Source organism: Phymastichus coffea, unplaced genomic scaffold, assembly GCF_024137745.1.
Source record: "Phymastichus coffea isolate CEN01 unplaced genomic scaffold, Cenicafe_Pcof_1.1 PCOF00044, whole genome shotgun sequence".
NCBI classification, from domain to species: Eukaryota; Metazoa; Arthropoda; class Insecta; order Hymenoptera; family Eulophidae; genus Phymastichus; species Phymastichus coffea.
Window position 1 is genome coordinate 364,303 of NW_026706855.1, and position 14,059 is coordinate 378,361.

The 14,059-nt window shown below is 38.2% G+C and overlaps 2 protein-coding genes across 4 annotated transcripts; one reads left to right on the plus strand and one right to left on the minus strand.

Annotated features, from left to right (window-relative positions):
- Positions 1 to 1,671: 1,671 nt before the first annotated feature.
- LOC131664515 (flavin-containing monooxygenase 5-like) lies at positions 1,672 to 4,167 on the plus strand. Its single transcript, XM_058935684.1, has 7 exons — positions 1,672 to 1,872; positions 1,942 to 2,196; positions 2,278 to 2,419; positions 2,483 to 2,604; positions 2,664 to 2,867; positions 2,940 to 3,225; positions 3,301 to 4,167. Coding segments are annotated over exons 1-7 (1,320 nt in total). The 5' UTR covers positions 1,672 to 1,870; the 3' UTR covers positions 3,610 to 4,167.
- Positions 4,168 to 5,705: 1,538 nt separating this feature from the next.
- On the minus strand, positions 5,706 to 12,353 carry LOC131664468 (DNA topoisomerase 2-binding protein 1). 3 transcript variants are annotated; one of them, XM_058935590.1, is made up of 25 exons: positions 12,327 to 12,353; positions 11,961 to 12,233; positions 11,746 to 11,885; positions 11,536 to 11,668; positions 11,340 to 11,447; positions 11,054 to 11,260; positions 10,766 to 10,982; positions 10,461 to 10,681; positions 10,226 to 10,395; positions 10,014 to 10,152; positions 9,776 to 9,902; positions 9,480 to 9,686; positions 9,206 to 9,390; positions 8,955 to 9,121; positions 8,689 to 8,894; positions 8,528 to 8,619; positions 8,217 to 8,456; positions 8,084 to 8,143; positions 7,871 to 8,019; positions 7,680 to 7,801; positions 7,529 to 7,605; positions 7,327 to 7,437; positions 7,049 to 7,249; positions 6,757 to 6,986; positions 5,706 to 6,677 (listed from the first exon to the last, which is right to left on the minus strand). In XM_058935590.1, exons 2-25 carry the CDS (start codon positions 12,069 to 12,071, stop codon positions 6,455 to 6,457), a joined length of 3,843 nt encoding a protein of 1,280 aa, XP_058791573.1. In that variant the 5' UTR covers positions 12,072 to 12,233; positions 12,327 to 12,353; the 3' UTR covers positions 5,706 to 6,454. The 3 variants fall into 3 exon arrangements, with proteins under 3 accessions (XP_058791573.1, XP_058791572.1, XP_058791574.1); XM_058935589.1 differs by lacking the exon at positions 12,327 to 12,353 and having other exon boundaries at positions 11,961 to 12,313; XM_058935591.1 differs by lacking the exon at positions 12,327 to 12,353 and having other exon boundaries at positions 6,528 to 6,677; positions 6,771 to 6,986; positions 11,961 to 12,314.
- Positions 12,354 to 14,059: the final 1,706 nt, after the last annotated feature.

The following is a 14,059-nucleotide window of genomic DNA, read 5'->3' on the forward strand; positions in this document are numbered from 1 at the left end:
TTTTCAGAACAAGTGAAAATCTGACCAAACTGTGAATTTTTACATTTGACTTATGCACTGCAATAAAAGCTCCTAAATGAACGAGGCTTGTTCTCAAAGTATGAGTATGCAACAAACGTAAGAACGTGAAGTTTTTTCGAGCTGCAAAAACGATTTGGAAATCGATAGAGTCTTATATCACCGAAGTTGACATGCGTTCAACAAGAAAAATTGAAAAAAAGCATCAAAATGATTTGTACAATTACTTGCAAAGTTATAATTCAACCAAGTCAATAACGAAACGGGATCATCTTAGAAGCGTAATCGTTCAAATGAGCCCAACAAATTGAACCTATCCAACGCACATATAATAAAAAAAACGGCTGCACATTTGAATTCAAGAACCTATTCTGCATCTGTCAACTTATTTATTCATCGATGTTCCTTTGATCGATGATAAGGCTATGCTCCGTTGGTGCCGTTGCGCTGAAAGGTCGATCGCTACTTTGTTTTCTTCAAGCATTCGCGATATCTCCGAACTTTGGACTGGCGAGCCTGGCAAGCGAGATACTACTCATCCTAATCGGTTATACCTGCGGGCCAAGTACAAGCAAACCTACTGGTCGCGTCGCGGCGTCAGCGCGACACCGGCTCATTGGCTTTTCGGCCATTTCCACCATGCCTTTGCCACCATACGAGTACGTCCTGGTCGAGCTGCACCGTAGCTGCGAGCGCGAGGCAGTGGTTGGGGCCTACATCCTGCAGAAGCCGTTCCTGCTGATGGGGGCCAGCGAGACCATTAACCCCGTCCTCGTCAGACTTCCACGCGTTCCCGGAGAGGTATTTCGTGGTCGGCAGCACCGATCTGTTTTCCATCGACAGTCCGCGATAGAAGTTCCCGAGGCTGAACCTCTCGCTCGGCTTCATCTCGCGGGCAGAGTGCCGAGCAAGGGTGAGAGCAGCGTAGAGACGAGAAGGGTCTGTATAAAATTCTCCATCGGCGCCACATCCTCGCTGAGTTCTGGCATCAGGACCAACTCGTGCGACGAGCCCGAGCCGAAGTTCTACGCGCGTAGTGAGTCCGGCCCAAGCCGTCGTTGCCGTGCGACCGGCGCGCGCTCAAAGCAGCACACCTGATTCGGCGGCGTCCCTTCTCGAGCAGGGACATCTTTATGGAAATCTTTATCTTTGTCGAGAGGTCGAGCGCGAAGCGTGGCGACATCGTCGACCTGCTGCTGCTGCTGCTGCTGCGGCTGAAGAACGGGAAGCGCAGCGACGAGTTCGGCAAGGGCTGGCGTGGCGCGTAGACTCGCTCGTCGGTCGGCCATCTTTTTCGTGGTGGATCTGGAGACGAGCCCGGTCACGATGAGGCTCAGCTACGAACGCGTCGCCGCCCCGCACTGGAGTTCAAACCGCGGAGCTCTGGAGCAGTCCGGGTCTGCGAGCTTTCGTCTCGTTCCTCGATTTGTCAGAGCCCACGAATAATCCAGGCGAACAGCACGCTGCCGCGCGGCGCATTCCCTGCCTGTAACGCGCGCGTACAAGGAAAAATGGGCTCATTGTCCGGCCATTCATCACCTGCGACACTTTGCTTCGTCGTGCATAAAACTTTTTCCAAACGATCGTAACCATTGCCATTGTACGAGCTGACGCGACTTTTACGACGATCTAGACGAATCGCTTGCGAAGCATCGAGGAGCGTCTTTGGTCGCCAGTTCAAGTTCATTCGGTGATTAGGAGCTACTCGCGTGTTTCGGCCCTACGTCGAGTCCTAGAATAAATCGACTTTAAATTCATTGTGTCGCGCAGTCAGCGCGAGCAATCGCGACCGCGTAAGCTCTTGCAGCGGCAGATCAAAGTTGAGACGCTGCCGCCCAACATTACTGAAAACATGTGAGTTTACGTGAATTTTGCTCGTAGCCTTTGGAATAGTCGATAGCATGACCGATTGCGCATTTACAGGTGGAAGTCGTTGATGCTGGCCGTTCTCGTGATCGCCGCCCCCGGCGAAGGTTCAGCCAGACGAAGAGTGTGCGTGGTGGGCACGGGCCCAGCCGGTCTAACCGCCATTAAATTCCTAGCCGAGTATTCGCACGAGTTCGAGTGCGTGGCGTTCGAGAAAAATTCGGACGTCGGCGGCATGTGGATATACACGGACAGCACGACGGTCGACGAGCACGGCCTGCCCGTGCACAGCAGCGCTTACAAGTATCTCAGGTATGCAGGCTCCAATTCCAGTCCCGTGACCAAACACTTTTACGGTAATTTAGGGCATTGATACATTGGCTACATCTGCAGGGTGAACGTACCGAAAGAGCTTCTGGCCTTTCCAGACTACCCGAGCTTCGGGGGTGAGAACGTCAGCTTCGTCAAACACAGCGACATGTTGCAGTACCTGAGAAACTACACCGAATATTACGAGCTTCGCCCGTACATTCAGGTATGAGCACCAGCTCGCCCAATGTTTTTTTTGCTAAATAATAACTCTGCCGTTACTTTTCAGTTCAACACTAACGTGGAAAAAATACTTCCTCTGCCAAAACTCAAGTGGCTCATCAAGGCTCGCGACTTGAATACTAAACAGCTGAACGAAGTAACTTGTGACGCTGTCATGCTCGCCACAGGGTGAGTACCGATGAGTCCATTGATCGCAAATGAAAATCTCGAAGAAATCCCTCCTTCAGGCATTTCGTTAAGGGAAGCATTCCGAAAATCCGCGGCATCGAGAGCTTCGCCGGGAGGACGTTGCACAGTCACCTGTACCGCAGACCCCAGGACTTTGCCAATGAAACTGTTCTGGTGCTGGGTGCCAGCTACTCCGGCCAAGAGATTGCCACTCAAGTCAGCCGATACGCCAAGAAGATCTACCTCAGTCACCGACACGACAGGTAAGTAGGCGAGCTTTCAATACGTTCGTCTTCGTTTGTCAACAAATATATTGATAAACGGCGATGTCTTAGACTGAAGACGAAGTTACTGTGGAACATCGAGCAAGTGCCGGCAGCGATGGGCGCCGACGGTGACAAGTTGATATTGAACGGTGGTAGGAGACTGAAAGTCGACGTGTTGGTTTACGCCACGGGCTTCCTTTTCGACTTTCCGTTCCTGGACGAGAGCAGCGGCATTAAAGTGGTCGGCAAACAGATCCGGTACGTGTACAAGCATCTGATCAACGTTGCGCGCCCGACCATGGCCATCTTGAACGTGCCGTACCCACGTCTCGCTATTCTAGAATCTCACGCTCAGGTAAGACTGAATCCGTTAACCATTGCTGGGTGTCGTGCGTGCAGTTGCCTCCACTGCCCGATGCGAACGTTTCAGTCGGCTTACTTTATCGCTGTGCTGAGGGGCAAGCTGAAGTTGCCCAGTCGCAAGGCGATGCTCAAATCCGCGGCGCTCCCAGCTGGCAAACGCAACAGGGATGCTCATCTCGTCAACAAAGAGATTTTCCTCTACTACAACCATTTGGCGTCGGCTGCCGGTTACGAGACTCTGCCCGCTTGGTTCATGGCTGCTTCCAACGAGAATACCAAGAGGATATTCGCCGATCCTCTTCACTTCAGACAGTACAATTTAGTTCTTCACAAATACGGTGGCTTCGAGTTCGTCCGACATAATCAAAACCTATAGTGTAGTAAATTTTGAGCCGTCGATTAAAGGGATACGTCGAGGCCCCGTGCAAATTATACCGTTGTTTCCACGCAACCCTCCAATTAGGATTGATGTATCAAAGATATCCATTTCGAAAGCTGCATAAATTACATTTTATGTTTTAGAAACTGTTTAAAGAGTAACTTTTAAACCACGCTTGATAGATAAAATCGCACTAATGTACTTCTGCATATCAATTGATACCGTGTACATTATCAAGACTTACAATTTATCCTGGTATAGTTTGAAGGTGTAATACTAGAATAGGACTTAGTTTTACATATACATGTTAATGACACAATTGCATGATATCTAGAGAGAAAGTTTATAGTGTAAGCATGAAATAGTAATTAATTTGTGCATAAAATTATGAATAACAATACATTTTTTTATGTCTACCAAACTAGGAAAAGTTGCGTGAGTATGTAGCTTAAAAAGTATTCTGATAACAATATTATTTGCTGACACCGATTCGCTTCATGACAATGCATGAATAACATATGAGAATCATTAAAGACACAACTTCGTCTCGCAGCCGATTAATGCACTGCGCTGGAACGAGTCGTGCTAATGCTATATCTATCATTGACTTTTCATTTAAGAGCCAGCAGTACAAATAGTCGTTGTAATTGATATTTGAAAAAAAAAAGTCAATTGACATTTTTTATTGACACCGTTCTCGGATACGGCGTCAATAGCTTACGCGTAAGAAGTTGTACAAGACGACGTGAACATTATAAATTTAACATTCGGTGAATCAGTTTTCATTCAAGTATTTCATCAGTATGTTTCTCGCCAACTCGAGCAGTCATATTCTACGCGAGCGCCAAGTATAAACAAAGCTACTGTTTCGGTCAAGACGTTTACTCGCCACTAGCCCACTGGTTTTTTAGCCATGCGAACCTCTCCACAACGAATTGCGAGCGACTTATATCGCATTTGAGATGACAAACCAGCGGTCGGATTTCACGTTCGGCAAAAGCCATTTCTCCTGCTTCGCGACCACGAGATTATGAAGCAAATATTCGTTAAAGCCGCCCACGCGTTACCCGTAAGACATCTTACAGCCAACCTTCGCACCTGCCTCTATCCCTTTATGCCCGGAAAACGAAAAAATAATTGTTCGAATTGATGCTGGAAAGTGCTGGAAATATGAAAGAGCATCTGAAAGGCAAAATGGCGAATGGCGAGGATATCACGATTGAATCGAGAAGAGTTTCTAGCTCTCTGCGAGATAATTCGGTCGACGAACCCCTGAGTAAGCTAAACGTTGCACTTGCCACACTTACGTAATAAGTTGTCAGACCTGTCATTCAATATTAAGTAGACGTTTTTTTCCACGAACCTATTCCACTTTGATAAGTGTATGTGCGGATCAAATATTCAATTCACGTTTGGCTCTGATCAAACGATAAGATTGCTCGTTCGCTTTTTAAGGTACTATCGAGAAGCCCGGAAACTCAAACCTACAACTCTTTTTTCAACACTCGAATTTATTGCAAAAGTAACAAGTGAGAAGCAGCAACTTTATATTTTTAGGTCGAGAAATACTCGCTAACGACTTTAGTCATTTAGCAAAGCTATTCATCAACTTTTATCTTTCCAAAAATTACAATTTCGTATCTCCTGAAGCGCTCTAACCGTATGACTACTACTTTCGGCAGATTTTGTAGAAACTGATGAATGATCGAGAAAAACCTGGAGTAAAGAGAGGGAATATCACAGACATGCTGGCAGAGCTTCAAAGCGAGCAACAAACCCAAGAATGCTATAAAAAGTTGTATACATATAATAGGGGATACAAAACGTTAAAAAGCCGCACATTCGCAGCATTCGACGATGACCTCTTGCTGGCACAATCGCACGAATTCTTCGTGGTCGATCTAGATGCGCACGTTACTGCGAGCTCGAAAAGCATCCGAACATTCAAGACAAAGTACACGAAGAGCTGCGCCAAAAACTCAACAAGCAACAGTTCATCTACGAACATCTTTCAGACATCGGATATTTGCTTATAACATGCGATCAATAAAAAGCTGTGGCTTCACCCGATAGCTCCACTTTTCAATAGAGTTGCTGTCAAAGATTACAAGATGAGCGAATATTCTTCAAATCGTCGGAGATAACTGAGAAGTTATTGGACGCGATTTCATTTCACTCGAATTTCGGATACCAACGCTGCTATTGAGAGAAGTACCACAGTATTCGCAAATTTATTGGAGTCGCACTGTGATCCTCGACATCATCCGATTCTACGGCATACGATCCAGACACGTTTAATGAAGAAAAGAAAAAAAATTGATCAAACCATTTACTTTTATGTCTTTTGGAGACGGTCCATGAATTTGTATTGGTAAAGAATATATTTCTTCGAGAAGCTAATTAAAAAGTATAGATTGTCAAAATCATATTTTTTATGTAGTTAAACGCACAGATATATTGATAAGTATGGTTGAACTGATCACGACTCTTCGAGCATAAGAAATCTCATGGGTTATTGGATTAAATGGGGTTAAATAGGATCCGAAGTACAAAAGTGAAATGGATATCCGAAAATTATTCGGTGCTCCTTCGTGTGGAATTCATTTGAATTTTAGGTCTCTAATCACCGGTAATTAATAATTATCTTTCAGTAATGTTATTTTTTTTAATAACTTGAGAAAAATTCTGTGTAAATTATTACTGTCACGCTCACATTTTCCACAACACGACAATAATTCTTTTTTACGTTGCAATAAGTAAGCTCAAACGCACAATCTATATTTTACAATACTTCTCATAGAGTTCAATAAAGAACGTAAAAAATGGAGGTATATAAATCGACTTATTTTGGCATGAGAGATAAATACTTTTTAAATTCTGGTAATACGCAATCGCGAGGATTCAGTGGGCTTTCCGTCATCAGATGATCATTCAGATACTGAGGTGGATAACACATGATTCCTTTACTTGCCATCATTGCCCAATCCACTTGTTGATCAATACCCTTCAATTGAATAAAACAGTGTGAGATTTTTCCACTTTTCGGACTATTATCGTACGGCGGTCTGTAATTAATATTATTATTTTGCATTCGATATAAATTATAAGATAAAATGGCTGATGATATAAAAATAAATAGGTTACTTCGTTTCCATTACTTTTCCACCACCAGCATTAATTAATCTTACAAATTGTTCTTTCTTTTCTTTTTGGGTGATTAGTAGAGCAATCATGCCTTGAAAAGCGCCTCCTGGATCCTTTAGAAGCTTAAGCCTCCATCTATGTGCAGCAGCCATTATGACTTTTTCATTTTCACTGCTTGGATCTGGTATTATGCCTTGACTTTTAGGGTTACCTAACTCATACTCTTCTTCCTATAAACAAAACACCATTTATTTAAAAGTCTCATGTTGAAAATATAATCTCAGTCACTTACGTTTATGAACTTATTTTCCTCGATACAAGCTTCTATATAATGATAATGAAGAACCCATTTGCCTGCTGCTATACTACTAAGAATCTTCTCATTTCTAGCAGGCTTTAAGCAAAGTAAGTGCGTTGCTGTTGGATCGAAAGATGACTCTGTAGAAACCTCTCCACCATGTTCTTTTATAAATTTTTCAGCAATACCCTTATCCTAAAGATATTAAAATATAATTTTAATCAAACACATATTATTTATTTCGTATATAAACATTAATTTACAATACGCACTTTTATGCCGGAAAACATGAATTTTGGTTTTTTGAATTCTTCCACGTCAGATTCGTTTTCATCGTCATCGTTGGTTAAATCGGTAGCTTCAGGCTCTTCAGTAATAGTAGACTATAAAAATTTTTACATTATTAAAAAGCATTACTCGAAATTATAAATAACTAGAGTCCAATAAATTTTGCAAAATCCATTTTCGATTTACCTGTCTTTGAGGAGGAGGAACCCTTCTTACAGGATCTTCCCAGCCTACGGAATCAGGTTGAGAGTCCTTAATTAGACCTGCAAAATAATTAAAAAAAATATAAAGAAATGTTGAAGATCTAATTCGTAATTTTAGGAATAAGATAACTTACATCTTCCCGAAGGTTGATTAGATTCTAGGTGGTATGGATTTGTATGTTCAGCACTCAATGATTGTCTCGCTTCAGGAGTACTCGAAGCTTTTTGAAGTAGTTCCCCTAATTGAGCCATTTTTCTAAAAGATTATTTTCGTGTTATAAGATTTAAAAATATTTTTAAAAAGTAATAAATTAAATACGATTACTTATTTATTTCAGGGTCTGGTTTTTTTGGACTACCATCATCCGAAAATGAAAGTCTCCTATTTGTCATTATGTGCGTAGCTACTGGTTCTGTGCCTGCGCTATTTATGTCTTGGTCGTATGTCTCATCTCTACCATTATCCTCATCCTGCTATATGAAAGAAATTAGTAAAATTAACTTTGAATTTAAATTTTTTAAATATTTGCTAACTTACATCTTCATTTGATCGCCCTGTAACCCAATCCCAGGCTTTCTTCTTCACCTCCGAAAAAGGCTATAACAAAGATAAAATTAATAAATCATATATCGTATCACATATAAAATCTTACATATAAATAAATAGTTACAGTGCTTTTTCTTCGCTTGGGTGGTGGCTCTTCAACTGGTATTTCAGGAAAATGATCTATCCATTTGACCCATCCTTTTCGGGTAGCTGGCGAAGGATTATCTTTAAACACTTGTCCATACGGAGTGTCAGGAGTAGATATATGGAATGGTGACTTCGGCACTTTCCCATTAATAAGACTTTTGATTCTCTTGTTAATGACGGGCGTTTCACTGGATCCTTCTCCAAACTCTTCAGCGTTCTGAAAAATGAAAATAATCTTTTTATAAATAATTTTATATATCAAAATTAATTTTCAAATTAATTACTTACAATGAATACTGGATGTTTTGCAGTAGGATCTGTTGGTGGTTTCATAGTGCTTGTCTCGTTACCTTTTGTTGTAGTATTAGATCGTTCAGGCGCTATAAAAAATATCATTTCAAAAATAGTTAGATGTCTCGTATTTATTCTAGTATTACAGTATTAATTACCCATAGTTTCACCAATGAGATACGGAGTTTCGTCAACAAGTTTCATATCCGAGGCGCATCTAAGTAACCATTCCGCATTAACAGCGGGTAATCTCCACTTGACTGCCGCACTATACTTGTCGCCTTGTGGCTTTGGGCAGATTAAGTGCGTGCTGCTGTATGTCTTTTTCTGAGGATTGGTTTTACGAGCAAAAGTATCCTGATACCTGAATTATAAAATTTAATATTGATTGACTATATTTGCAGATTAAAATATTTAAAAATACCTTGCTCCAAGCGCTTCGGACAGTTGAGATAAGTAGGTCCTCTCGGCTCCAGAATATGTACTCATACCAATAACGCAATTTTCCAAAGGTTTTGTATTGTTTGGAATTTGAATAGGCCTGTGATAATACGCAACTCTAACTACTTTTTCGTTATCGATACAATCTTCCTAAAAATAACGATTATTAAGAGCGTTAATAGAAAACAAATAAAGTGTTGTTGATAGATTAGATCAGTAATAATGGATTTTTACGATGAATATATCCGTGACAATCTCCGTGACTGTGTGTTTGAATTCGGCACCAAACATAGGTACTACACCATAATCGGGTATACCAGAATAATTATCACCAACTATTTTCCCACCCAATCCGCGAATTTGAGTTAATACTTGTGTATATTCATCGCCTTTGAAACCACTAAGGACGAAAGTTAAACCTTTGAACATATTAATACATCATTCCAATATAACGAAAATAATACTTTCAATATAAATGATTATTAAATAATTAAAATTGCATTATTACCTTGAAATATTTTTTGACTAACAAAAGATTCTTGACTGATTGGTATCGCGCTGTCATCTCGATCCATGTTAGAAGTGTTTTCAATTTGTCTTCTTACAGACTCGTTCCAACGTTCTGCAAACGTTTGTTCTTTTGACGCATTGATTGTGCTTTTCAAATTGTCAGTGCTTGGAAGCTTCAATATTTCACGTAACGTATTGTCTGGTTCTGCAAAAGTATCAATTAATAAGATATTTTCGATTTCAGCTGCGCGTTTTAGTTTATAGGAGCGTGTAGATATGGAAAGGAATACAAACTTGAAGTACTCTTTTGAAGATACTGTTCAACAATTTTGCAGTGTTCATCTGAAACGGGTTTTTCAGGCTTAGGCTCGTCAAACAATGGAACAGTTGGAATCTTTGGTCGTTGTAAAAGTTGTAAATTCTAAAAGTTTATACCATTGAAATGATGTTGAATGACATAGTATGTGAAAACAGTCTAGTAATCAACAGGTGTTTTTATATTTGTGAATGATAACTATATTACTTGACTCACTTTTTTACTTAACGGTGATGGGGGTTCAGGAATTGACTTTTGACGACTAACAATTCCATCAAAAATAAAGTTTTCCTCAGTTGCTGGTGCTTGAATTTTTATACATTCTTCTAACCATTCAACTTTCAACAAAAAAGGACTATAAAATTAAAAAACTAGTTTTCATAATCCATTCAAAAACTATTCATGAAAAGAAAATTTTAAATACTTACTATAAACCTTTTGATTTAATAGTTCGTAGATCTTGTTCAGCTTTCATGGGATCTCCAATTATCACATGAGTTAAGGCATCTGATATTTCGTCGAGTCGGGTGGCGCTACCAACATTCAATATCCTGTTTAGTTTATCTCTATAATTTGATGAAAATCCTGTCAAGTAGATCTGTAAATTAATGCACCATTAATTAACGATTCACAGTAAATAGTTAATTAAAAGATATGACTAACATTGCAACCATCTAAAAAGGGACCAGCCTTCTTAGCTTCTGCTGCATTTAATCTTTCAACAACTGTAATATAAGAAGTTCTTGTAACTACAGGAACGTTTAAAGTTGAACTCATCATAGTAGAACTCATAGTAGTTGCAGATGCCATTGTTTCATCAACAAATGCATTTTTATGTTCACCAGGTATTACACTGATAGAAGTAAGATCAAAAGGCTCCAGATCTATGAATATATCAAAAAAATTTAAATTTTTAATAAAGTAAAAATACTCTGTAATAAGAATATACAATTTAAAATAATTAGTACCTGAACATTTCTCTGGAGTAGAACATGCTTGAGTTGATTTAATTACATATTTGATAAAGGGCAAAGAATAGCCAGTTGCAATGCTATCATGAACCCATTCAAGTTTCAAACAGGGAATATCATTTTGCATAGCATACTTCAATTTTTCACTTAAACTATTTGTTTCTACAGTAATAACAATTTTAACTTTTGTTCCATCTAATATGCCCATGAATTCCTGTTAAAATAAAGAATATAAAAACACTTTTAACATATAATCGAATAAATTATTGTGATTAATATACTTACACCACCATGCTTAGTAATTAATCTTTTTACATCCTCCTTTTGCCTTTTGTTAAGGCTTGTAGAAGTTACAACTAAATTATAGAATACTGGACACCTGTATTTATCGAAAATTGAATCAGTCGCTGGTATAATTTCATGTAAATTAGTGTCCCATACAGATTTTATCCAGTCAATAGTGACTATTTTAATATTTAATTCAACTGCTCTCTAAAAAAATATATATTGAAAAATGTCTCATTACTGGTCATTATATTTAAAGATTGAATAGTAAAAAATGTTAGAATACCTCATATTTAGCAGAAATTACAGTATCTGTGATTAAGTGAGTTACACTACTTCTCAATTGTTTAGTGAACTGTCCACCCATATACTCAACTTTCTTTTGTATTTCATTCTAAAAGTATAATTGATATTTCAATTTGAATGTATCTATATATACATTTAGTGAAATAGTATCATTAATGATAAATAATGTAACAGACTTTTTTAGCTCCAGAAAATCCTGAAGCACTCACAATAACATCTCTCATCGCAGTATTAAATACTGGACTTGAACCATCAGGAATAGGTTCTCCAGTCAAAAAACATGATAGTAAACAACGAGGTCCAATAATCCTTCAAGGTAAATGTTGATTACAAAAAAGATAATATACTTAAATTTGTATTAAGCTGATGGATAAAAAAAAATTTACATGCAGTGAAATCCTAGCAAATAGTCAAATGCTTTTCCATCAAATTCTTCCAAAATGAAAACATCCTTTCTGTTGGGTTTCATTTGCAAACAATGATCTTCTGATATCCATTCAGGCAAAATATCTAAGTCAGGACATTTCTGCAATTTAAGGTAAAAAATGAAAGTACTTACTATGAACTCATTTTTTCAAAACAATTTCAAAACAGTTCTCACATTATAAGCTTCCCACATATCATCATTGCAGTTTTTTTCAGTTTCATACTTATCAAGCACGACAAAATGCACATTGACGTCGAAAGTCGTTTGATTAGTATCACGCTCCATTATCAAAGTAATTAACAATCGTTTCCACTGATAATTAGCACCAAAATTGGCTTCACATTCATAGAAAGTCTTTTAAAAACTATATTTACAAAAAAACAGATGAACTTAACCTAAATTCTAATAATTATGTATCTACTAGACCTCACTGCAACTTCATGATCACTGTGCATAAAATTCAACGCGAATTGAACAGAATTAATGATAGAAACTTTAGATATATTATATTTGTTGTAAATTAGTGTAAAAAGATAGTACCAAAATTATATATGATCTAACATTCAGACATTTTTCCCGCGTTCTAATTGTCAATTGAGCTGCGCGCGCATGCCTGATACACGTGCATATATGTCACGACCGGTGGTCGTAAACTGATTATAGATAATTTTGAAACTGAATCTCTTATTTTGTTATTTTGAACAGTTTAATCAACGCCAAAACATTAATTATTTTGCAGCTAATTACTTGCTAAGAATCAATAAAATGGCTTACAAGAATGTCAACTACCATAGTTCCTTGTATCGGTTTGAGTTTTTGTACCATCTTTAAATATGATACGCTACTACTAGACATTGATTTTACTATGTTCATTGTTGATCGAAATTGTTTCAGTTGAATTAAACACTATAAAGTATATATAACATACGGAATATTTTAATTACGTTACGTAGAAAAGTTATTAATCAGCTGTAACATCTATATATTTATATGTATTATCGAGACGACCCTGACAGAAAAATGATTGATTTAAAAAAAAATATACCATTAGCTTCGTCTTAATTTGTACCACCCGAAAATTGCTTTTTTGGAATTTGTCCCCCCCCCCCCCCTCCAAATTTTGAAAAAAAGCGAAAAAAAAAATATTTCGGAAAACTCATACTCCTGGCAGAAAAATGATTGATATATTAAAAGAAAAAAATACCACTAGTTTCATTTTAATTTCTACCATCAGAAAAATGCTTTTTTGGAATTTGTACCCTCTGGAATTTGTACATAGCGCGTATTATCGAAATGTTCAATCAAATCAATATCAAAATTTTGAAATTCAATTTCTACTCTATTCAGCATATGCCATATTACACGACTTATGTGTAATACTCTATCACAATGTAAGTTGGTGTACATTCTACACCATACATTGGACGCATTGTATCAGAAAAACTTAAACGCTTGATCTCTACTCTCAAAATAAGTATTTCATACTTTTAATGTGTATGGCGCGTTATTTTGTTTTAGAAATAATAACAAATACAATGAACATTTAAAATGGGATGGGAAGGGGACGGGCGAAAAATCACGACGATAAAACAGGAGGAGCAATTTTTTAACAATGAGGAGGGGCCAAGAACAAAAAAATATTTTTTTTTGTAGTGAAAATCTCTAACGGTGAGTACACTATAAATTTCAAAAAATTTTATACAAGAATACTGAAAACGGGAGAGTCGGGATTTATGGGGAGGAAGGAAACACTTTTCAGGGACCTCTGACGATTACTTATGTATATAATAGAACTAAAGGCAAAATGCAGAGAAAAACAACAAGTTTTAAACGAGAAATTAAGTAGTTAATAGTTGGATTGATATTGACATGGTGATGCAGTATCGATGCGCCGCTCGATGCTGATCGCTACTGCATACCCTTGCATAGGAGAAAGAAGGGCGTTTCCTCTCGTAGCGTTGATAAATCAGAGGCCGCTTTTCTCTCCCTTTTTCTTACTTAGATCTTTTTTTCCTAATTCCTTTTTCTGGTGTAGTGTACAATGCAGACATGCAGCCAAAGCAACTAAAAAGACTGACATAGCATCTTCAGACCTTTCGCCTGAAAAGTCATAAAGTTCCAGCTCATCGAAAATAAAGATGTTCGTTTAATAACTGTGTTATTTCAAGCTGAAATTTATGGCCTGTCGATTTTGAATTTCGTCGTATGCGACCATTATGTTACCATTTTATTTATATGATTTTAAAAAATTACCCAGCATGAGAAATAGTAAG

Excerpts from the sequence above, each read along its gene's own strand:
- LOC131664515 (XM_058935684.1), top strand. Across the intron at positions 2,420-2,482 it reads AGCTTCGCCCGTACATTCAG|TTCAACACTAACGTGGAAAA; the intron begins GTATGAGCACCA and ends GTTACTTTTCAG. Across the intron at positions 3,226-3,300 it reads TTCTAGAATCTCACGCTCAG|TCGGCTTACTTTATCGCTGT; the intron begins GTAAGACTGAAT and ends CGAACGTTTCAG.
- LOC131664468 (XM_058935590.1), bottom strand. The coding sequence starts at position 12,071 with ATGGAGCGTGATACTAATCAAACGACTTTCGACGTCAATGTGCATTTT. Across the intron at positions 11,448-11,535 it reads GATTTTCTGGAGCTAAAAAA|AATGAAATACAAAAGAAAGT; the intron begins GTCTGTTACATT and ends TTATACTTTTAG. Across the intron at positions 9,122-9,205 it reads TTGTCACGGATATATTCATC|GAAGATTGTATCGATAACGA; the intron begins GTAAAAATCCAT and ends CGTTATTTTTAG.